At 36.1% G+C, this 24952-nt stretch overlaps 1 protein-coding gene across 1 annotated transcript in view; it reads left to right on the top strand.

Annotated features, from left to right (window-relative positions):
• Positions 1-24952, top strand: part of ST6GALNAC5 (ST6 N-acetylgalactosaminide alpha-2,6-sialyltransferase 5) — a 75845-nt gene that overhangs the window by 34256 nt on the left and 16637 nt on the right. Inside the window, exon 3 of the mRNA XM_007430958.3 lies at positions 23891-24300. Coding sequence (XP_007431020.1) covers positions 23891-24300 — 410 coding nt within the window. The remainder of the gene's footprint in view (positions 1-23890; positions 24301-24952) is intronic.

The raw sequence follows: 24952 nt of genomic DNA, 5'->3' as shown, positions 1-24952 counted from the left end.
AGAAGGGAGAAATGCATGCAGCTCTGCATCTTTGGGGGAAATACAAATAATAATTAGGACTTTGGCATGATATGCATTTGATTAATGAAATGTGTAAGAATTGAGTAGATCAGGATGGACAAATCTGCATATTTGGAGACACCTTGAGTTAATTGTAAAGCATTTACAAGCATGATCACCACATATGCCTAAATTAGTTCATGGTTTCAGAATAGATAAAACTGGCACAGAAAATAAACTGATAAGATGTTTTAAGACCTAAGTTTACGATTAACCCGGTATTCAAATAGCAGCCAAGATTCTTCATGGTTATGTAAATATGCTTTAAGTCCTAAAATTATTTGTATATATTTTTAATAAATGCCAAATATTCCTGGAGGACATCTTTACATTGCATTGTTTTACTGGCAGCATTGTAACATGAAACTTTTTTATCAGAAAAGAATGCAACTAAGCTATGTTCAACATGTGAAAATAAGTCTCATTTAAATCAGCTGGACTTTTTAGATGCTATCACCCAAACTCAACAAATTGTGAGGGACTACTTATTCATGTATTTATTTAAACCATTTATATGGCTGACAATCTCATGACAATAACTCTGGGCAGGGCATAGAGGTTTAAAACCAACAAAACGAAATTTTAAAAATAGAAACCTAAATTAATAATCATAATAATCATTAGCAATGCTAATTATTGCTAGTGCTTTTTCAGAACTACTGAGATTGAGTTTAACCAATAAAGCAATCATTAGTATAGAGCTTTCCAGTCATTTCTTGCAAAGAAAAAAAGTATCTTACAATTTCATTTTACTTTCTTGTCCAGTGCAAGAAGTAAATCAGCCTTCCTGAAAGTTATAGTAAACTCAATATGCCATTAGGACACTTTTTGATCTAGATGCATGTTGCTGGGCTAGAGATGTTAAAAGGAGCTATAAAAATTTTGAGATGAAATTAATATAAAACATTGAAAAGAGTACAAATTACTGGGAAGGCAGAATGAAGAACAGAATCTAAAAATTATTGACTATGATTGACAACATGAAAAGTGAAAACTTTATTTCAGGGATTCAAAGCATACTAAAAAACAAGAAATTTCTGATTTCCTTTGTTAATTTTTACATTCAGATGTTTAAAATACAGCTGTTAGTGACTTCTATTGAATGAAAATTGCTGCTCACGAAAATACATTTAAATACATTTACTTGAACTGTAGATATCTTGTGAAATACTTGGGTTCTGTTTTATCCAATCCACTAAGCAATTTTCATTTCTCTAGCATTTAAGAAACTGTCAGTATTCAAACCATTAGGCAAGAAAGCACAATAGTTTGAGGAGTCAATGCATTAGAAACTATTCAAGAATAAAAAGTATTACATATATTTATATACGTATTACTATATAAAAATTAGTTGAGCACATAGATATAAAGCAGTCATATGCGCTATGTTTCAGCATAAAATAAACATTTAAAAGTTCCATATACAGTACCAAATTTATTTTAAAAACATACCTACCTATTCTATAATTGTCAATGCTGAGTGCCTAGTAATCATTCTTATTAAAGTCTAGGCAATTTTGTTTTTCTTAGTTGAGGTGAGGTGAGATGAGTGATATTTTAAGACATAATAAAGCCAGTTTGGTCTAGTGGTAAAGGCACCAGGCTAGAAATTCTAGTCCCACCTTAGGCATGAAAGCCGGCTGGGTGACTTTGGGGCTGTCACTCTTTCTCAGCCCAACTCACCTCACAGGGTTGTTGTGGGGAGAACAGGAGGAGGAAGGAATATTATAAATAATTCAATATGCCTTGAATTATTTATTAAAAAAATAATAAAGGCATGATAAAACATCTAAAAATAATAATACACACATGCATTCTCTGGCTGAATTTATTTGTGGAAGCATAGGTAGATTCTGTCCTGGAAAATCTTTAAAACCTTATTACTGGCAAACTTTAGTTATTTAGTTGATTACTGGTAAACTTTAGTTATTTAGTTGATATCTAAACCTAGTTTCCAGCATAGTCCAGTATCCTATCTGGAATATGATTCTTAATGATGAAAAATTTATAACTAATCTAATCCAATCCAATCCAATCCAAATCACTCTGAGCCACATCAAAAAAGTGTGTTTGTTTATTTTTAAAGTACAACAATAACATTAACATCCTGCCTGCTGATAAAACAGTAATGCCTTCTAGCTCTTGTGTCTCTGCCACCGTTACTAGATTCTATTTTGTTCTGTTATGCTCTGGAGTTAAAAGTCATCACGACTAGAAGCCATTGATAGAAGATAAGACTATGAATTTGTCCCATTCCCCAATATTCTACTCCAATGTAATCAAGAAACAAAAGAAGGAGTGTGTAAATAAAAAATAGACATCAAGAAAGCTAGGTCTTTGTATAATGTGTCAAAATATGATAATTTGGACTTGATCATTTGTGCCTCAAGTGAGAACTCTGGATTGCTTTGTTCTATGACTCATTTGTTTGTTTTATTGGCTATCCATGGTATTCCCGGGAGTCTTCTCCAGTGTCAAAGTTTAAAAGCATCGGTATTCTTCATGTCCTGCTTCTTCAAAATTCAACGTTTGCTTCCATAGAGTATCACAGTGCAAACCACTGTCCACACCCTTTGGATCTTTGTAAGTATATACACATCATGGCATCCGAATATCTTTTCAGAGCCTTCATAGCTACCCTATCAAGTGCTAGGTAATGGCATATTTCTTGACTGCTGGTTCTTTAGTTGATTGTAAAAGGCAAAAGCTATCCACCACTCCAATATCTTCAATGTCAGTTCTAAAGTTGCTAGTTTCAGTTGCTGTACTGTTGTCATTAATTTAATCTTTATATTTAATCTGTGCTCCTTGACTTTCGTTATTAGAGCTTGCAGATTATTTGCATTTTCAGCTATCAGAGTAGGCTGTGCCTTAGTTTGGACACAATATAAAATCATGGTTTAGCGTTTTGAATTCATACACATTCTAACATGTTAATAAATAAATATAATTTATTGAGGCAAACCAACTTCATAAATCATAGTTTATAGTAGACTTGGTTCAGTGAGCTATAGTTGACTAAGAATACTAGGTTTGTGGTTAGACATAGTAGTAAACTGCAAATAGTTAAAAATAGTATGGAACTTCACATTTCCAGTAAGACTATGTTGAGGGAAAAGAGTTGAATGTTGAAAAGAAGGAGATGCCAGCCTGAGGCTGATTTATGTAATGCCAAATGATAATTTTTAGAGCTATATGTGAATGCTAGTATTAAACCATGATTTTGTATTATATAGGAAACTAATCCAAAATGATAGTTTCAGAATACACTAGTATAACAAAAATAATGGTTGTAAGTTGCTGCAGCATCAGATATATATGTCACCATCTTGCATAAAATGTTGCAGATTTGAGACTGAATTTTACTCTCTCACTTTGCACATTATTACATACCGATAGCAAGTCATAATAATTATTCTTACTTTGTGACAGTGCTAGGATTGTACATTGACCATTGTGCAGAGTACAAGATACAAGTTTAATCAGTCAAAGATCTCTGAGGTCAGTCAATGAAAGGCCTACATATAATAAATAATTTTGATCACATTTCTATTCCTGTCAGTAATCAGGCAAAGTAGTGGCAGAAATTATGTTCATATTTTCAAGTTGTATTTCAGTAGGAACCTTATTTATTGTACTGTATAATCCATGCTAATCAGTGAAAACATGTCCTTTCAAGATATTGAATTAATATTTATAGTCTTTAAGTGTGGGATGAACCTAATCTTACCTCCATAATAGACGTTTGTCTGTGATCCTGCAATTGTCTAACCTTGTCAGACTGTCCCCATGTGTTAGTGTGAATTTTAAACTTGGTATTCATTGAATATAATTTACTTTCCCATCTACTAGAAGTTCAGCAGAACTTCTCACTTGGAGTTTTTGGAATATGTCAGATAAATTTGTGGAATGTGTACTGTTTGATCATTTACCAGCAGTAACATGAACGTAAATGACAGAATTATTGTAGTCCCTCAGACATGATGAGTAAAGACATAGGTAACATTAAAGATGGAATATATCTCTGTCCATGCTACATTTAATATAGTATCTTGGAAATGGATAGTATAAGGCAACAAAGATTGAATATGCTTCTCCTAGATAACTCTGCTTGTTCCCGAGATTTCTCAGGGACCTCCCTGTGGCCTTGGATGAGGCACAATTGGTTGGGACAAGAGAAGGAACTTCCTTATAATAGTCACTTTCAGAATGCCAATATTTTACCTCTTGGGTTTTTTTAATTCCTCCCCAGTACTCTGTTTTCCACCGGGTAGTTACACTTTTCTGGTTAAGAAAGTGTTTGCCTGACTGGGTAGAAAATTTTATAATGTTTTTAATCTGCTGATCATGTTTACATATTTATGTTGTCTTTTTTTTAATAGTTAACTTTGAATTTAATTGTACATAAATTGTCTTGATTAATATAAATGTATAAGGAAGTGTTTATGTTTTCTACATCAATAATAATACATGCATAATAATATATGTTAGTTGAGCAGTTTCAAAATTGCATCAATCAGGAGCAGAACTGGCAGATAGAGGAGGCATGTTAAACCAGACATCTCAGGTAGCTAACCATTCTTGAAATACAGGAGTCAAGCAGTTCAAAACGTTCTCTTTTCTCTCATTCTGAACTGAACTATTAAGTAACTGAATTTGAAAGTAATTTCAGTAAAATTTATTGAAAAGAGATGAGTGAATACCACTGACACATGATACACAGCACTTTGTATATACTAATTTTATTACTGCCAATTTTCATTGCCCTATGGTTTTATAACATTTTAAACCATGCAAAATAAGTCTATATTTTTGAATGGTTATGCTGGGAAATATTCAGAATTTTTTAAAAAGTTGTTTTTGATTTAAGCTTGGCTCATGGTGATTTACATACAGTATATACATCAAGGCAGTTTTCTTGGGATGATTGCCTGCTTTCAGGAAAATTTTTTGAATTCCCAATCGAATGTGTATCCCTGGACTTGCAAAACAGTAGGAGGAAGGAGTATTAGGTATGTTTGCCGCCTTGAGTTACTTATAAAGTAATTAAAGGCAGGATAACAAATCTAAAAAAAAAAAGTATGAGTGAGGACAAAGTGTGACAAAGGAGATCTGCTTGAAAAAGAAATGCCTGCTTTCTTTATGCAATAAAGGTATGTCTGAGAAAGCATGGTATACAGGGTAAGTAGGCTTACTGTGGCACAAAGTTTTTATACTTTTGAATTGCTTGAATATTGCTCTTAACTAAAGCATTTTGAATATTTCAGTTAAACAACTTTCAGTTTATGATCGGAAAACCATTTTTCATATTTGTTTGCCAAACTAAGCCAAATAAACATGATAAATCAGAATTTAAAGCAGTGTTACATATTTCAGTTCAAAATACATTTGGGCTTGTACCCTCTCCTAAGACGTGGATTATTCCTTCCGAAGTAGCTGAAGTAGCTTTTCGACAGAAACTATGTGATTAAAGTTCCTGTGAATTGACTTCTGCATTGTATCATGTTTGTCAGGGGCATAAGCTACCTTCTCATTAAGTGGCAATTTAAACATGTATGTAGGCTTTTGTGTGAGAGTATTTCAGTGGTACTATTGGATTGAGGCATCCCTTGAGCAAGGTGCCTTTAAAAGAGGATTAGACACTTTTTTGGAAGAAGAAGCTATGAGTAGCTTCAGATTACAATAGCTATGTATTAGCAGCTATGTTGAAGGCTGTGTATCTGAAGGCCAGCTGCTGAGAAATTGGTGTTAGTAGACATTGCTGCATGCTTGACTAGATATATTTTTGCTCTACTATACCAGCAAATATGTTAGAAACTTGCATTCTGTATTGCTCCACTGCACTACCTTTTCACTTTTTGAGGATGGGGGTATCTTTAAGATGAAAGATGGAGCATAGTTACTGCAGGTGACTGTTGGGAGCTTTACTGCAATTCAGTGCTATTTATTTGAGGTAAAAAAGAAATTTAGTCTATGTTTTGGTGTAGTATGGAAATCTACATGGATAAAGATAAACAACAAGATTTATTTCTTGGGAACCTGCTCATCTTCATCTGCATGACACATTCCTTCCTGATTTTTTCCTGTTCTTTTTCTCTCTCATTGCATTTTCGTTCTCTTCTCTGATTGCTTTTCTTCTTAGATCATTACATTGGTTGATAGGATACAGTGATAACCTGAACCTATCTGCCTCTTCAATAATCCCATGATTGATGCTAATGTTCCTCCTGGGACACATTTATAGGATGCTGGATGGAAACTACTCTGAACATCACATCTACTAACAATTCAAAAATTATTGTTTAGTATATTTGACTTTTAACCCCATGTTAGCTGCCCAGAGTTGCTATTCCAAGATGGGCTGCTATATAAATTGATTAAATAAATAAAATGTTGCATCCTATATTATCATCAAGTGATGGTTATAGGAAGGGGCAAGGTTGGTGAAAAAAGCCTTGCCTATAAAAAGATTTCATATGCCAGAAAGGTTTTTTTATCCGTTATATTCTGTTCTACTTTGTATAGATTGTTTGGCTACAGCAGTGTTGTCCAAACTTGGCCACTTTAAGATGAGTGGACTTCAACTCCCAGAATTCCCCAGCCAGCCATGCTAATTCCCCATGCTGGCTGGGGAATTCTGGGAGTTGAAGTCCACTCATCTTAAAGTGGCCAAGTTTGGACAACACTGGCCTACAGATATTCAGACCAGCAAGGCAGAGCCCAGAAAGGCAGCTTTTGATTCCTTTCCTACTTTCTGCTAGAAAAAAGAAAAGGAAACATTGCTTCCTGTTGTGTACAGTTGGAAGAAATAAATCTGTTCTCGATTTTGATCTGGCCTAATTTAAATGGAATTTTGAAGCATGATTGACAATCAGGCTGGCTCGGCATTCAGCAGATCCTCATCCCCATTCTTTCCGCCCCGTTACATACCTCTTATGAAGATTTCCAAAATCAGGGATTCCTGACATTGGAAAAAAAAATGGCCTTAGAGGATATACATACTTCATTAGTATGATCAGTAGTCCAGATGTATTATATATGTGTGTGATATGTGTTCTAGGCTTAATCAGGGATACAGTATTTGATGCACATTTTAATCACAGGAACCCAGAATTTAGCCACATTGCTGGTAAAGCTAGTGTTATCTAATTGGCTAATAAGTATTAGCTACATGCATATAATGGGTTTTATGGACTGGACATTGACTGCAATAAAGATTCTTGTCTTGCTTTTATATAAGAGAGGTACCATCTGAATATGATAGGGGATAGTAACAATAGTAAATCATACCTAGTATGATTCTTGTAATTTTCTTTTACTTTATTTTTTTTTCTTTTACATTCTGTACTTAAATATGCTTCTCTCCTGCCTGTGGTATTGCCTGGTCTCTGCAGTAGGCAACAACAATAATAATATACTTTCAGCTTCAGAGACACTAAAGGTATTAGAAGGGCTCACTAAATCCTATAAAATAAATAAGCCCATGATTAGCCTTTGTAAAATTCATTATGCAGTTTTTAAGTCTGGATGGAACAAGGTATTAGAGATCCCATTTTGTCTAAACAGTGGGAATTGCTTTAACCGCAATACTCATTAGATCCTAGATTACAGCTTATTTGACCAAAAAAAAAAAAAAATACTATTAGACCCATTGCATTTATACAGAAAATGATTGAGTAAGGCATCATGTTGCTGGAGATGCAAGTTGAATAATAGCTTATTAAAATATATGTTTTGCAATGTTTTAATTATGTCCTTGAAGAAATATGTTAATATAACTTTAGTCCAATAGGAGCTATGAAAAACATGTGCTATCCATCTGATGGCTCAAACTCCTCCCCCCTAACTTTAGTCAAAATTTAATATTTTTGGATGACCATATTCTTTTGAACTACATATCTGTTATGTGGCAATTGACAACTAGACAACAGAAATGGATTTTCTGTGCCTTACTGCTAAAACACTGGTCCTCCAACATTGAAAAGACAAATTTATGGCCCCCAGTTACTCAGTGAATTGCAGATCTCCCGTTACTTATGACTTAGGAATGAGTTGCTTATAGACACAGATTATATATGGATGATTACTATGAAATATTGTAATCCTTTTTTGAAACAGTTGTGTAGAATTTGTATGTATTTATGTATGTATGAGAAACCACACATACACACACACATATACTTTTTGTTGCTATTGTATTACTTTTGTTTTATTTTCTTTTTGTTTTGTGTATTAAATAGATAGCACACTAAAAATAAATTAATAGTAATAAATTTAATGACTTTTGATTTACCAGTTGCTTTTAGTCATTGTGTGATAACTGAATGATTTCATTTTTTAAAGGGGAGGGAGGAAGGAGCTAAGCATTCATTAATAAGTAAATAAATGTTCTCAAATGCAGTAATATTGCATATTGCTCATGTAATGTAATTCATGGGATACCTGAGCCACACTGAACTTGTGAATGTATCTTTGAATGCAAATAATGCCGTAAAATTTCATCCAGGGTCAAAGGTGCTTATCTAAGACTGTATATTGACCAAGGCCATGATTTCTTCTTTGTTCTTCAGAGTGTAAGGTCAACAGTTGGTTCTTTTCTTGTGGCTGCTTATATTATTCTCACTATTTGAAAACAGTTGCCTTTCCTGGACTTGCAAATGTATTTCCAAAGATGAGCTATATTTTAATTGTTCTACTGAAAGCTTTAACTAGCAGGCAAACCCTTGAAAAGGAGTTAATGTGGCGGAAAACACTTTCCCTAAGCAATGACTTTTCATTGCTCAACAATACTTTTTAAAAAAGAAATTATTACATGGAAAGCTTTATGGAGCATGGTGTTTTTTTATCACCTTGAGATAAGAGTCATGTTTTATAATCAGTAAATATTTGTAGTAAGATGGTTCAAACTGCTTGAGATTAAAGGATGTATTTTCAGAAGATGTAATAATGAGCCTGTTACTTAAAGCCTGAAGGCATTTGTGGAAAGTGAATAATCAATCCTATATCAGAATGCTGGACTTTGATTACTCCTACAGTGACTAAAAAGCTGCTCAATGTATTTATTATTAGGTAATTAAATCAGTGTCCAGTAGTAGAATCATGTTAATTAATATGCAAAGATAAGACCAAAGAGAAAGTTTACTTTAGCTTTTGCATCTTTTTCAATAGTGAGAATCTACGTGTTTTACCTTTTTTAAAAAAGCCTACTGACACTTTTTTTTAAATTTATCTATAAGGTTTAATACTATTAGAAAAAGCAATAACTTTCTAACCTTTTAGCCTATCGTCTGCTATTGATGGCAGACAAAGCCTTCAGATAAGAATTAAACAAGAATATTTCCTTGGGGTAGACTCTGAACAGAAGTGAAGACTGTGCCTATTATTCACACTGATGTGTCCCAAAATGAAGATTATACTTTGTCAGGATAATACACTCTCCTTCCCCTAAAAAAGCTTTTGAAAGATGCTGAACTAACAGAAGATTTCATTTGATTTGCCTTTTTAACATTATAAACAATCCTAAAGTGTATATTTTATTCGTTTTCATTGATTGACAAGTAGACAGAAATAAGCTGTATGGCAAGCTATCTAGGAATCATCAAATTTCCACTGAATTGTAAGTTAGTAAGGACTTCTTCAGATATTGTAAAGTCTAATAGGTCCACAGTATTCATAGCTATTGTCCCATCCAGGACTTGGCATTAAATCATAGATCTCCTGATCATTCTTAGCTTAGGTTGGCTTCTAGCTAGGCCTAGTAAAAGTCTCATAGACATGGCTTGGTTAGAAAAGAATACTGCCAGACAAGAATGAGGCAAATTAATTGCCTACTGCCAGTGAAGGTGGAAATAACTCATATACCCATTGTAATTTAAATTCCTTGCTTTTTCTCATGTATCCTATATTTCTCATGTATCTTATAAATAAATGGATTTTTGGCACAGTGCTTGGGGTTTTTGAAGACAAACTGTTGCTATACATTTATTACCAGCTCTAGCCTGAGAACCCCTGGCTTCCCACAACCCTCATTGTTTCCTTGAGATAATCTCTAGATATCAGCTGATGGTACAATTGTATAACCACTTGGAGGAACTGCCAGGGCATAGGACTGGAAGAAAATGGAGCCTCAATGTTTGTCCACATTTCCATCCTGATGTCTGACAGAATATTATTTCTGTATTAAGGTAGAGCTACAATTTAAAACGTGAATGCTGAACTTCTTTCAGGCTAGCAGCCACATTTGGCCTTTGAGTGGCACCCACAGGGCTGCACTTCACAAGTTAAGCAGGGCCAAGATGATGAAAGGGGTGGGGTGGATCAAGACAAAAATGTTTTCATTTAAATTATATTTAATTAAAGCTAAATTAATTACAATTAATATGAATATTCACCATGTGACCTCGGCTGTCACATAAGAAATGTATAGCTTGGTGGAAATATACAGGTATAGAAGGGTGTATTCAAGGCTTTTGAGGCTGAAAAAGTATACCACTGCATCATAGTATGTAATAATACTATGTAATAGGTTTGATGCCTTTTATTCACAGTGGAGTTAAAACTTTTAAACTGTTGGAGAAAACTAGCATATGAAGCTGTTTTATAGCTGGCACAATTCTTCTATTTCAGGCTCCATTTCTGGCTTAGCAAGATGAATTCCACCTGCTAGGGGACCTGTGGGAGATAACGTCTTTGCAAGGAGAACCCATGTTAGAAAAATGTCCATGCAGATGTTTTTTGATTCATGCTGAGTGCTTAAGGCTATTGGAGAAAAAAACATAACAGGTCTGCAGGAACCTAAAAAATACTTCGTCATCTTTATGCAAGTTACATCCTACAGTATTGCAAACAAGAAAAGAAAGGCCCATTTAGCTAATTCCTTATTTTTAAAAGGGTTAAGTGGTCTGTTCTAAGCTGTAAAGGACTCCAACAGGATATAGTCTTCAAGAGTCTGTTTTTCTAGGTGTAGAGTTCTGGGAGGGCTCTAGTAGGGAATTTAGGATTCCATATTTTGGGATTAGGGTATAATATGTCCCTGGTGCTATGATAAACACTTGCTAAGATCTAAATCTTCATTGAGACGGGGCTCAACAACAACATTTTCAGTTTTATTGTAATGCTGGCATACAAAAACCATTGATTGCTTAATATGGAGAGAAAAATAGAAATCTGCCAAGCTGACTATCATTTAACCCCAACTCATTGCCCACTTTGGTCTCTGTAGTGGAACAATAGTCTGGAATCTGGTTATGTGGCCTGCTGGCACATAAATACCTTACGTTGCCCTACGGCTAAGAATTACATGAAAATGTAGGCTTTTTGGAATATCTTTTGCCTCCTCTGGTCTGTTTACATTTTTTCTCTGATCATTATGTATGGAAACCTATTGCTTAACAACATAAAATAATAACTCAGGAACAAAGCAACTAATGTTTCTTGTCAACAGAAGTCTCAATGAAAGAGGATGGTCTTCACCTATTTTCAGAGTACCTGCATGGAGGATCTTTCCAGCTTCACGGTTAAAGAGAATTCTGTAGGATGGCACAGATACAAAGAAGCTTGCCTCAGACTCTCTGTGGAGAGAGCATCACCAACAGTCCTTCCCAGAAAAGAGATGCAGGACAGGAACAGCCTACTCAGAAAAGGAAATCTTTTGCTTGCTTTTTGGGAAGGAGGGGCAAAGTTAGTTATTTTATTTCATTCTTAACATACTTAACTAAATTGTTTACCAACCCAGTTAAAGACATAGGAAGGGATGTGTCCTGCAACTTAGTCTAAGTTCTGAAGTTGTAAGCCTTCCTGAGATTGTGTCCCTTCATTGCCCAATTCTGTTATTCACACACTGGGGAAAAGCCTGTTCTTCTGAGAGATAGTTCTCATACAGGCAAAGGAAAACTATTTGATATCAGGTCTAACTATTTCATAAATAAGGGATAGATTGAAGGAGGGCTTCCCAGTAAATAGAAGGGGACAGCTGCCTATTGCACAGAAATGGCAGGAGGAAAATGGCTAAAGAGTTTACAAGTAAATTCTCTCTCTCTCACAAACAAAAAACATGCCCTTACTAGAATTATTTTATAATGACTTCAGAGGGTTTTTTTTTTACAATAAACAACTTAATTATAGTACCTGGAAGAGCCTTAGCTACCAAAGAAAAATCTGTGTCCAGGGTAGTTGCCACCACATTTTAATAATAATTGGATTATATAAAAATGCATTCCATAAATTCCATGGGGCTGGAAAGCTTACAAAAAAAGTTCAGTGGAAGCATGACGATTGAATAAAGGACCTTATTTTTAATAGAAATCATGCCAGTTACATTGGTAACCTTGGAAGTTAAGAATGACAGTTCCAGTCCCCATAATTAGCATAGTGTCTGGGCTTTAAAGTGAAGGAGGAGGAGAGGCAGAACTGACAATGGATTTTTGGGGGTAAGTATTCAATGTGAGCTTGCAACTCTGCTCAAGCTTGACATGCTTTCAGTCCTGCCAAGGAACTGGAAGCGCATGATCACTAACTTCGGGACTTTAAAGGTCAAAGCTAGGTCTTGTTGAATTGGGGCAGAAACTAACAGATATTTCAGAATTAGCAGCATGTGTTCTCTGTGGCCCACTCCATTCAACAGCCCAGGTGCTATATTATGTGGTGTTGGTTGTTTCAAAGAAGGCTCTTCAAAGTCCCCGCATATATGCACTGAAAATAGGTACAGGCAGTCCCCAGGTTAAAAACGTCCAACTTACGGACAACCCATACTTAAAAACGGGCTGCCCATTACTAAAAATGGCGGACGGCATTCTCCTTCCACAAGCCAATGAACTGCTGAAACTGTGCAATGTTTTCATGAACCACTGAAGCCGGGCGTTTTTAATATATAGCCTGTTTTCGGCAGTTTTCAGCGGTTCATGAAAACATTGCACGGCTTCAGCAGTTCGTCAGCTCTAGGAAGGGGATCGCTGTCTGCCATTTTTTAGAAATGGGCAGCCTGTTCGTAAGTACAAGTTCTGACTTATATACAAATTCAAGTTAAAGACAGACTTAGGAACAGAACTCATTCATTTTTTAAAATTATTTTTTTTATTTTAAAATACAAATTACAAAACACAAAACCAGTAATAACAAAAATGTAAAATAATTCAATCAAACAACCCAAATAATAGACATATAACTTAATCTCTACATGCACCCATTACCCGTGGGACTTATAACCCTCCTTATCTCTTTACTTTTTGTTATCATGGATTTTTATTATTAATAATTTTTAATAAGCCCTCCTCTCCAAAAGGATGATATATATTGATCTGGTTTTACTCCCTTCCCTTTAACAAAAACATATTCCAGAAATTCACCGCTTGTAACATCAAAATCATTCCTTTTCGCCAGACCCTTTTTATATTTTAGTTCACATGTCAATTTATCATTAATAGCAATATTCCATATTTCTATAAACCAATCTTCAAGCTCATACTCAAACTCCACTTTCCGTTTTTTAACTATTATTAATCTTAAGGCAGTAACAAAAATTATTATCTCTTTCTTTTGCCATTCTAATTTCAGGTTTCCAAAATTTAACAGTAATGCAATTTTTGGACTTATTTGCAAATTAATAGATAATATTTCATTAATCTCAACAAAAACTTTTTCTCATATTTTTTTTACCTTTTCACATTCCCACCATAAATGCAAATAAGTCCCAATTTCTTTTTTACACCTCCAACAATTTTTTAAATTACTTCTATTATAATAGCTTAAAGTTACTAGGGTCATATACCATTTCCAAACTGTCTTATAACAATTCCCTTTAATTCTAACAGACACATTTTTCATAATTTTCTGCATCCAAATCTTTGACCATTCCTCTTCTGTAATATTAATACATAAGTCACTCTCCCAACTAAACTTCATTCCTTGTTGTGCTTGATTACCCTCTAACAATATTTTATATATTTAACCCTTTTGTTACTTTGTCTGTATCATTGTTTCATTTGTATTAATTCTTCAAATTTTGTTAATTGTCTGCATTTCCCATATTGTTTTACCCAATTCTTAGTCCATGCCTTCGATTGTAATACATTATACCAAGATATTTTACTTTGTTCAAATATTTCCTTTATATCATCTCTACAAGAAATTTTACTTAGCCAATCTTTCAATCTTAATACTCCTGCTTGCTCCATATGTTTTATTAATCCTGCCTTAAGATTCTCTGGAAATTTTTCTAAATCTACAATTCGGATCAGTGGTGATATTCCTGGACTAAATATTTTTTTTATTTTTATGCCAAGTCTGTAAAATAACATTACTTATTGGGTTTTTTATTTCTATAAAACCTTTTTTATTTTGTGTAAAAAGAAATTAATCCTTATCCTTATCTCCCCTAACTCCATTCTTAACCCGGGGACTGCCTGTACATTATTGTTGAACAAAGAACTGGGTAGGCAAGATTATTTTGGACAAAACTGTCTTATGTGCTTCTTCCAGCTCATATTAAATGAACACACTGGTGCCTGTTAATGCTTTTTTTTAAAAACCAAAAATGCACTTCATTTTGCCTTTCCAAGCTGCTTTACCTTTCTATCATCTCATTGAAAATCCATCAAAATGACACGTGAAATGTATTTAAAAAACAGGTAAGTACTGCTTTAGAGCCAATTTGGTGTAGTGGTTGAGGCACCAGCTAGAAACTGGGAGACACTGAGTTCTAGTCCTGCCATAGGCACAAGGCCAACCTGGGTGACCTTGGGCTAGTCACTCTCTTTCAGCCCTAGGAAGGAGGCAAAGGCAAACCACTTCCGAAAATCCTTTCTAAGAAAACTGCAGGGACTAGTGCAGGCAGTTGCCAAGAATCAAAAACTGACTTCAAGGTACCAAGATACCCCCACACACAAAGGACTGCTTTAGGAATCTTAGTTCATAAAGACATGAATATTTCAATATATAAAGATAGCTTTTTGCTAGTTTAGGAAGGTTCATTTGGGAATGATGAGAGAGCTGGATCTGTGAGACTATTCAAAATGTTAGGTTGTTCTGCCAGACTGGACAGTTTTATGTCAAATTGCCTCAGTAATCATTAGGTACTTCTATGGTGGAATTTATAATTTCATTACTTTATAATTTATGACCACATATGGCAAGGTGTGTTTGACCTTTCAAAAATGATACCATAAAAATGCCTAAATTCTTAGTGTTAGGAAAACAAGTAAATGCTGTATCTAGAGAAGCCAAGGCATCTCTTACTTTCTGCTCCATAAAGCAAAACCAGCCATCATTGCTAATTTATATCTTGGTACACTGATTTTTAAAAAATAGTTTCATACATATATGTCTCTCATACGAAGTTAAATGGTATATCACTGTGCTGACTTCAGCTTTTTTTCAGTTAAGATCCGTAAGAGGCCCATGAGATTAATATATGGAGACACACTAACGGTGTGTCTAATGACACATAGATAATTCTCTGCCACAGGAAATCATGGCAACTAATTTCATACAGTATTAAGAGCCGTCTGTCATACGCTGAAAATACTCAGTACTTTAACAAGACTAAGCCTTTAATGCTGAATGTGCAATAGTAGGGCTTTACAAGTAAATGCTCCCAAGAAAAAATAATTGTGGCACAAGAAATTGGAGTTGCAGAGACAACATGCAAAGCTTGACTTACAACCTGCTATTAAAAAATAATTGACTGGTCTTCATTATCACTCTTTAGGTTTCTAGAAGTATACATAGAGACAATACTGAACCACTTTCTTGGATGTAGATATTGTTCTTCACTGACCTATGATTCTCTAAAATATTTTCATCAAAATGCAACAAAATGAGGTGCTTGCTTAGTCTGTGAACTGGACAGATGAGCTGAAAATATTTTTCATAACCTCAATTTGGGCCTCAAAAGAATTTCAGTGAAAGCCATTCTCCATTCTGTCAAACCAGAAAATGGTATCCAGTTTCTAGTTTCCCTCTGCCACAGCTTGAATTAATTTGACCTATAAAATAATAGTATTATTTCCATTTACCAAACTGACAAGAAATTAATTTTTTTTAGGAATGGTTAATGTGGGCACTACAGGAGGTACTTAGATTCTTTGAAGTAAACATTGATTTTACTTTGCTTTAGGATATCTAATGGACCTTGAATGTTTACAGTATGTGTATGTATGTGTGTGTATAATTTTGATGAAATATATTAATATTTTTATTAAAGATATTACTAATATATATTAATTAATCCTTTCTATCAAACAATACTTTCAGCAAAATTGGAATGTCACAGAAAACTATGTGACCCAGAAAACTCTCTCAAATTTGGTTTGATGTATAAATGGCTATTGTCAGCCCTCCAAGATAGACCAAACTTGGAAACAAGGATGTGCAAGCTAGTACTACTTTTATTATAAGATAATAGTAACAGAATCTGTTGCAAGTCTGAATGTGCTTCTCCCCTCTCTCCCTTTATCATCATGAGAACTAGGGAGGGTCATGTCTGAGACACTTTCTCAAATTACCCTGCCCTGGATTCACCCCATTGTTTTGGTTGTGTCTTCCTACTGTTCTTCAAGGTTATTTCTTCTTCCCATTACAGCTACTAAAAAAGTGCTCCATAACTTCATTTCACTTAAACACTTAAAGTCAGCGTTCCTCTCTGTTCGGTGTTGGTCAGACCACACCTAGAATATTGCATCCAGATCTGGACACTGCATTTTAGGCCACTGACGAACTTGTGTACTGTATATCCAAAGGAGAACAACCAAATGATATGGAACCTGGAAGAAAAAAAAATTATGAGCAATGGTTGGAGGAACTGGGTATTGTGGCATGGAGAAAATAAGAGTTGTCTTAAGTATCTGAAGGGCTGTCATTGTAGAAGACAGGACAGAATTGTTCAGAGTTGTTCTAGAAGATGGAACAAGAAATAATTGGTTTCAACTACAGGAAAATAGAGTTGGTTGAACATAAAAAACTAATTAAAAATTCCTTACAATGAGAGCTCTTCAACAATGGAGTAGAGGTATCAAGAGGTGGTGGACTCTCTGTTGGAGTTGTTGAATGGCCATATGTTTGAGAGGCTATAGTAAAGAATCCCTGCACTAGGTAGAGGGTTGGACTACATAATCTCTGAGGTCCCTTTCAGTCCTTACGGTATGTTCCATTATTCTATAAATGCTTCTAGTTTTCATGACCCATGTTACTAAAAACAAGTGAAGTTAAATCCAGAATACAGTAGAAGCACAATGGCATTCTTTTCTGTGGGACACAAAAACCATTCGTCCCTTAAAGATTAAATACTTATTTGATATTCCATTTCCTGCTATAAAATGTAACATCACAGTTGACAAAGCTATTGCAGTTTTATTGGCATCACTTACTGTAAGGCACTTGGACTTAATAACTCAAATATTTTTATGTTTTTGACATTTCTTATGTCTATACTGCTGTCACCATTGGGATGGGAGATATTAAAGATAGCTTAGCACTCTGGGAACTCATGTAACGTTGGAAGAAAATATTCCATATTTTTATATTCCATGCCCATGTATATATGTATAGACATTTGAGATATCTATCTATCATCTCAAATGCAGTTATAAGCACAAAAGCTACTCAGCTCAATTCTGATACTAAAAATGCTGAGCACATACTGAGAAGTACTCTGTTTTTAAATTCTTAGCATGTTTCTTTCATACAAACACATTTCTTTGTTGGATTTTAGTAGAGATAATAATATCATAATTGATTCTGCTTAATCTAGGTCTACATGACAGCTTCACTGAGAGCAAAGGAAGCTAAATCAGAGCAAGGGCAATACAATGGTTCCTTTAAACAGTTGCTGAAAGGTGAAGATGCTTTTTGTCACTGATTTTTTGTTTGATGCTTCCTTTTCATTCAGCTCTCCATGTATCTAAACCATGAATCTCCAGTGTTTTGGGGCTGTTGGGCATCTTTTAATCCTGGAGAAAGTTTGTAAATTTGATAACAATTGCCTTATTAGTAGTAGTAAGACATTCTGGGAGCTGTTTTGGTTGAAGACTTAAGTATTTAAACAAGTAAAAATGCTGTCACAAAATTGCTAGCACTAGTTGTGAGCAGTGACAGAATGTAAAATGCAAGAAAACGACACTTTTTTAGAAAGGCAAATTATTCAGAAGACCATCTTTGCTTCAACAAAGTACCCATTTCAAAGAAAGGCAAGCCAGATTTCCAAATCATATTTAAGCAAATTATTCTGAAATGTATATCCTATAAATTATGTTAGTAATATAGGAATGTAACTGCTAATTTTCTCTCAGACCCAACCTCTCCCCTTATTTTGTATATTGCCAAATAAAACCAACAGAATCTCCCTTACAGATTTCTGCAATTCCCAAATATTTTCCTTCCTCTGGATCATCTCTAACCATTTCTCTCTCTGTTTTACAGACACCCATTCAAAGCATATACCTTTAATCCACTGGAAACACATGCAATCATCCTCTTACATTCTGAAATCCAGCAAGTTCATTCCCACTGCCTCAGACCTCTAGGCTTACTCATTCAGCCACCCAATTTCTCTAGCTCCTTGTCCTCTCACCATTTTTCCCTTTCATTCCCTGCTGTCATAGCCGGACAACTTTACTCCAAGCAGCTTCCATTTCCTGCCCCTCTCCTCTCTTTCTGTGCTGGTGCAAGTGGCTGGAAAACAAATCTTCAACTGTCCTGCAAATTTACTGGAATTATCTATTTTCTCTCATTCTTCTCTCCTTGTTTTTTTTTTTTTTTTTGAGCTGGTTGTCTAGAGAAAAGAAAGTGAAATGGGATAAAATAAATTCATTGAGAAAGGAGATAACAGCACACCACAGATTATTTTTGCTGATATCAAGTTTGATTTAAAAGCAAAAATAAACAACCTTGCTGAAACTGACTGTATGACTGTCACAGTGGTTAAGTGGTTTTATAAGCAGGGAATATGGGTCAGGTCGCCATGTTTCCTGTAAGAAGTTTTGGAATTTATTTATTTCAATTTATATAGACACCCATCTCAAATACATGACTCTGGGCAGCTCATAGTAATTGAAACAATATTCATAAAAAGATACAAAAACGTATATGTAAAAACAATGTTTAAAAAAACATTCAACAACATAATTGGTAGCCGAGGTATACCAAGAATCACCAACAACAATCAACACAGCTACTGTACAGGCACTATCACACACCTGGGTCCCCAAGCCCAATGACAAAACCAAGTCTTTAAGGCCTTACAGAAAGCTAGTAAGGTTGGGGCCAATCTGATCTCTGGGGGAATGATGTTACCAAAGGTGAGCGCCACATCAGAAAAGTCTCTCTTCCTGGGCTCTGCCAGATAGCTCTCCCTAGCAGATGAGACCTGGAGCATACCTCTTCTGTTGGACCTAATGGGAAGGGTAGATGTAATCAGGGAGAAGGGGTCCCTCAAATAATTCATGTATTTATGGTGCTGCAGTGAGTTCAAGAGTTGTAACCAGTGGGTTCCTGCAGGGATCTGTCTTGGGGCCTGTGTTAATTAATATATTTACTAATGGCCTGGATAATGGGATTGATAGGCTACTTACAAATCTGAGGAAAATACAAAATTGGGCAGTCTGGCCAACACCTAGGATGACAGAATGTGATCGCAGTCTAATCTTCTCTCGCAATCCAAGTTGAAAGACTGGGCTGAAAGGAGCAAGATGTCCTTCAAGAGGGAGCAATGTAAAATATTGGTTTTAGTGGGAGAAAAAAACAGGGCATACCATGTAAGTTGGAGGATTCATGGTTTGGAAGCACTTCATTGGAGAAGGACTTCAGTGTGGTCACTGACAAGCTGAACGTGAGCCACCAGTTTGAGACATCTGCTAGAAGAGCTTCTAGGCTACATTAGAAAAAACATTGTACCAAAGAAATACCCCTCTATTGTGTACTAGTGAGACCTGTGTAAAGTTCTGGGCATCACATTTCTAGAAGGATATTGACAGGCTAGAAGAGATTCAAAGGAGAGAGAAAGGATGTCTGGTTATAGTACTGAGACAGCATTGATCACACTTGTCAATGACTTCTAGCAGGCTCAAGATGAGGGTAGCGCATCCGTCCTGGCCCTCCTTGATCTCTCAGCGGCTTTAGATACCGTAAGTGATGGTATCCTTCTGAGCCACCTCAGGAGTTAGGACTGGGAAGCACCATGCTATGGTAGTTCTTCTTTCTCTGGGGCTCGTTCTGGTCAGTGTTGGTAGGGTGGGAGAGGTTGAGCCTGAGGCGCCTGCTTTTTGGGTGGCTTAGGGGTCTATCCTCTCCCCATTCCTAGTAACATCTACATGAAGCCACTGGGAGAGGTAATTTGCCAACATGGGGTGCAATATTATCAGTATGTACATCTCTAACCTGGGCTGACCAAGTAATTGTGAAGGTCCTTTCCCAGTCCCTGGAGGCTGTGAGGGTCTGGATGGGGAAGAACAGGCTTTGGCTCAACTCTGGCAAGACTGAGTGGCTGTGGGTTTTAAGACCCCCTGGTTCCAGGGATTTTCCACCTTTATCTCTACATGGGGGTGCACTTCCCCAGTTGGTGCACAATTTCGGGATCCTCCTGGACTCTTGGTTTCTGCACAGGTTCATCTTGTGCACCAATTGTGCCCATTTCTGGACTGGGAGACCTTGCTGATGGTGACTCATGCCTAAGTTACCTCCCATTGGATTACTGTAACACATTCTACATGGGGTTGCCCTTGAAGAGCACTCGGAAGTTGCAGCTGGTATAGAATGCAGTGACATGGGCACTTTTTGGCATTTCTCATGACACCTGTATAATGCCACTGCTCCACAAACTTCACTGACTCCCAGAAGACTACCAAGTACAATTCAAGGTGCTGGTTATCACCTATAAAGCCCTACATGGCATAGGGCTAGGTTACTTGCAGGACCACCTTTCCCCCATTGTTCTTCCTTGCCCCACTAGATCTAGTATAGAGGGCATGTTCTGGGTCACTTCTATCAAATAGTGTCATCTTGTTGGACCGCAGAATTGTGCGTTCTCTAATTTAATAAAATTTATTTTTTTAAAAAAAGTGCCTTCTCAGTGGCAGCGACTGCCCTATGGAACAGCATTCCCCCAGAGATTTGGATGGCCTCAACCCTCTTAGTCTTTTGTAACCCACTGAAGATCTGGCTTTTGCCAGGCATTTCGGTCAGGTTAGTAGATGAGTTCTACTGTTGTTGATGTGCTCCCTCCCATGAGTGGGGTTACTATTTATCCTTGGGCACCTAAGGTTATGTGGTGTAGGATTTGTTTGTATGTGTGCATGTATTTAATCCTTGTACACTCGAGTCACTTGTGTGAGATGGGTGGCTATATATATTTCAGTGAAATAAAATGAAATAAAATATAAATAAAGGTGATACTGGATTTGAGAAGACGCCCTATTGTAATGGTATATGGGAATGACCTTTGGAGACAGGGCAATGAGATACAAACCAAGAGAACAGTCAGATAAAAGGTGGCTTAGCCCCAGTAGGAATGTGGGCAGAGACTCAGAAGAGACCCTCCCTAGTTTTTGGGCTGTAAAGGGGATGGGGGGAGAGAAGTACTTTCAGACTTGCAAGATTCTGTTAATGTAACCTTACAATAAAGTAGAATTAGTTCATCTGGTCTTGTTTCCTGTCTCGTCTACCTCATAAAGCTGGCACCTATGAGGAGAGACTGAAGAACTTGGGAGAAAAGAGAAAAGATGGTTTTATGTACAGGTACATAAAAGGGTGGCACAGGGAAGATGGTCAGGAACTATCTTCCATTGTTACAGAAACTGGGACCACAGTTTGCAGCTACCTAGATTTTATTTAAATATAAGGAAAAACTTCCTGATGGTAAGATCTGTACAACAGTAGAGCAGTCTACTTATAAAAGTTGTGGGTTCTCCATCTCTGGAGATTTTAAAGAAGAGTTTGGACAGCTACCTCTCAAGGTTTTCCTACATAAGGTTGGACTAGATGATATTTGTGGCCTCTTCCAAATATACAGTTCTGTGATTCTATATATAAAAGAATAACTTAAACAATGCTTTGCAAATTTCATTAGCCCAGAATATCTTCCTATGGAACTGCCTTTTGTTTGCAAGAATAACACCATGAGGCATCATATTTTCTTATGTATGAATATATAGCAGCTGTACAATGTTCCATTTATGATTATCAGAAACCCTCGATTTGAGGATAAAAAACATTTCAATCAAGCTGATCATCTTACTTTGGGAAGCAATGAAGATAACAAATGAAATATCCTCTGAAGTAACTGCAAAGGTTGTTTTGGAATTTAGTTAAGTTATGTTTGTCTGGAAATATATATCAGGGCTATGCAATTATAACACCAAAAAATGGCCTCTGGATATGCAAAACCCAGATGTGAAAGATAGGAAAAATAATTACTCAGTTGGCATAATTGTTCAATATGAAGATGCAGTGTCAAAACAAACATTCTGAATTTTTTTAGCGCCTGAGATATAAGAAAGGGAAGTGGACTAATTTGAAATAATTCTTTCTTTTTTTTTAAACTCCCACTGATCTAGTAGAGTCATGTTAATGTTCAAAGAGGAAGTCACATACTGAAACATTAAATTACTTGTTTGAAATGGTAGAAATTCCATCCCACTTTCTTGTTCATACTGTATGTAAAAGCTGATCACTTTTTAAGAAAGAAAGAAAAATAGGCCCCTGTGGTTTGGAAACATATTCACCCATCTATGAATGAAATGACTCATTGGGATCTAGACAATGAAAAGACATTGGGATCTAGTGGAAGCTGTCAGCTAGAAAAATGGAACAGGAAGACAATACCTAGGCATTAATTCTGTCAGGCCCATCCCAAGAACAACAGTGAAGCAGTCCAGTTGAGTTAAGTTCCTTTATTTGCTTACGCCATATAGACAGAATCTTTGCAGACTAAATCTATACTACTGCAACTAGGGGATATACCCTGGGAGATTCTAGGGAGTGGCTACCTTGAACTTCTTATGCTTCCCACGCTCCCCCTGTGGACTGTGTTGTCTTTTGTCTCCTTTCCCTTCCTGGAATGCACCCTCTCCTTCCTGATAGCCTTGCTCTCCCACCACATCACCCTGCTCTTTGTAGATACATTCCATCACAGATTCTCCTTCCACTCCTTGCATCAATTCTCATGCTGGCTGGAGGGTCCATCCCTCTAGAGCAGCTGTTCAGAAGCGGACTACGAGGGGAAGGCTGAACCACTAAGATCAAGTCCCCATCCTTTTCCCCATCACAAGTAGAATGCTCCTAAAATGCCAAAGTCAATGCAGTTCCACGGTTTCTGTTGCATTCATAGTTCCTTCTTTTTGGGGGGAGGGGGGCCCTTCAAGTCAGTTTTTTTTTTCTTTTTACTCCTGGTGACTGCCTCAACTACTCCCTGCAGTTTTCTTGGCAAGGTTTTTCAGAAGTGGTTTGCCCTTGCCTCTTTCCTAGGGCTGAGAGAGAGTGACTAGCCCAAGGTCACCTAACTAGCTTTGTGCCTAAGGTGGGATCAGAACTCATGGTCTCCTGGTTTCTAGTCTGGTGTCTTAACCACTACACCAAACTGGCTGTCTCATAGTTCCCTAGATAAAGAAAAATATGTTTCTGCAAACTGGCAATAATTTGCCAGGCTATATTGATTTCTGAGGTATAATGGATAGGGGAAGGGAATTAATTTTTCATAATGATATTGGAAGCCTGCCACTTGCATTTAGTTTGTTCTTTTTTTTACCATGTATCTTGTGGAGTGTTTTTTCCCCAATTCTGGAGAATTTGGATATGTATTGAGACATATATTTGGATGTATACTGAGACATTTATTTCTCTGCAGCCTTTGAAAATGCATTGCACAAGTTGTGCTCTAGTAACAAGCTCTGGACACCTTTTGCGAAGCCAGCAAGGGAACAGGATCGATCAGACAGAGTGTGTAATACGAATGAATGATGCGCCTACACGGGGATTTGGAAAAGATGTTGGAAACAAGACAAGCTTGCGAGTTATAGCTCATTCCAGTATCCAGAGAATTTTACGAAATCGAAATGAACTGTTAAATATGAGTCACGGGACTGTATTTATCTTCTGGGGCCCAAGCATTTACATGAGAAGAGATGGAAAAGGATTAATTTATAATAATCTACAACTGATGAATCAAATACTACCTCAGTTAAAAGTATATATGATATCCCGACACAAAATGCTTCATTTTGATGACCTCTTCAAACAGGAAACTGGAAAAGACAGGTATGAAAAAACTGTACAAGAATAGATTTTAAAAATATTCCTATATTTAATAGAACAATTACTTGAGGCACATGCTCTCAATTGGAATCTCTCTGTAGACTGTAGGAGGAAAGCCATGTTAATATATGGTGGCAAAAAATCAGGAGTCTGGTAGCACTTTTTCCAGCTAACACTTTTATTAGACTGTTAAGTCGCCTTTTGTTGGTATTGATATGTAGATTGACTGCTTCCTTTTTTTAAAATATAATTATTAAGGCTTTTAATTACAATAGTAAAATCTAATACAAACTAAAAGAAAGAAAGAGTAAATGGTGCAAAGGAAAAGGAAAAAAAAAATAGAAAAAAGTAAGAAAAGTAAAAATATAGTAAAGAAAGAAAAAAGAAATATGTAAAGAAGTGACTTCTAACCTTCATTACAAGTATAAACAATTTTAGTAACTCTTCACCCCTTCTTAGTTTACAACCAATGATCTCGTCATCCCATATCCCATCTCTTATCTATACACAAATCCATAAAGCATCACCTTTTCAGTCCTGGTGTCAGCAGAAAGTCCATTAAGGTTTACCAGAAATAGCAACATATCTTATTTTAACCTTGATCAAATAAACCAACTTTATAGTCCTTCTTTTTACTTCTAACAGTCTTAATCTT

The sequence above is a fragment of the Python bivittatus genome, unplaced genomic scaffold, assembly GCF_059951505.1.
Source record: "Python bivittatus isolate LINGU-HERP-01145 unplaced genomic scaffold, Pbiv_v1 ctg000700_np1212, whole genome shotgun sequence".
Taxonomy (NCBI): domain Eukaryota; kingdom Metazoa; phylum Chordata; class Lepidosauria; order Squamata; family Pythonidae; genus Python; species Python bivittatus.
Note: the sequence above shows the minus strand (reverse complement) of the source record. Positions and strands in the feature narration are given on the sequence as shown.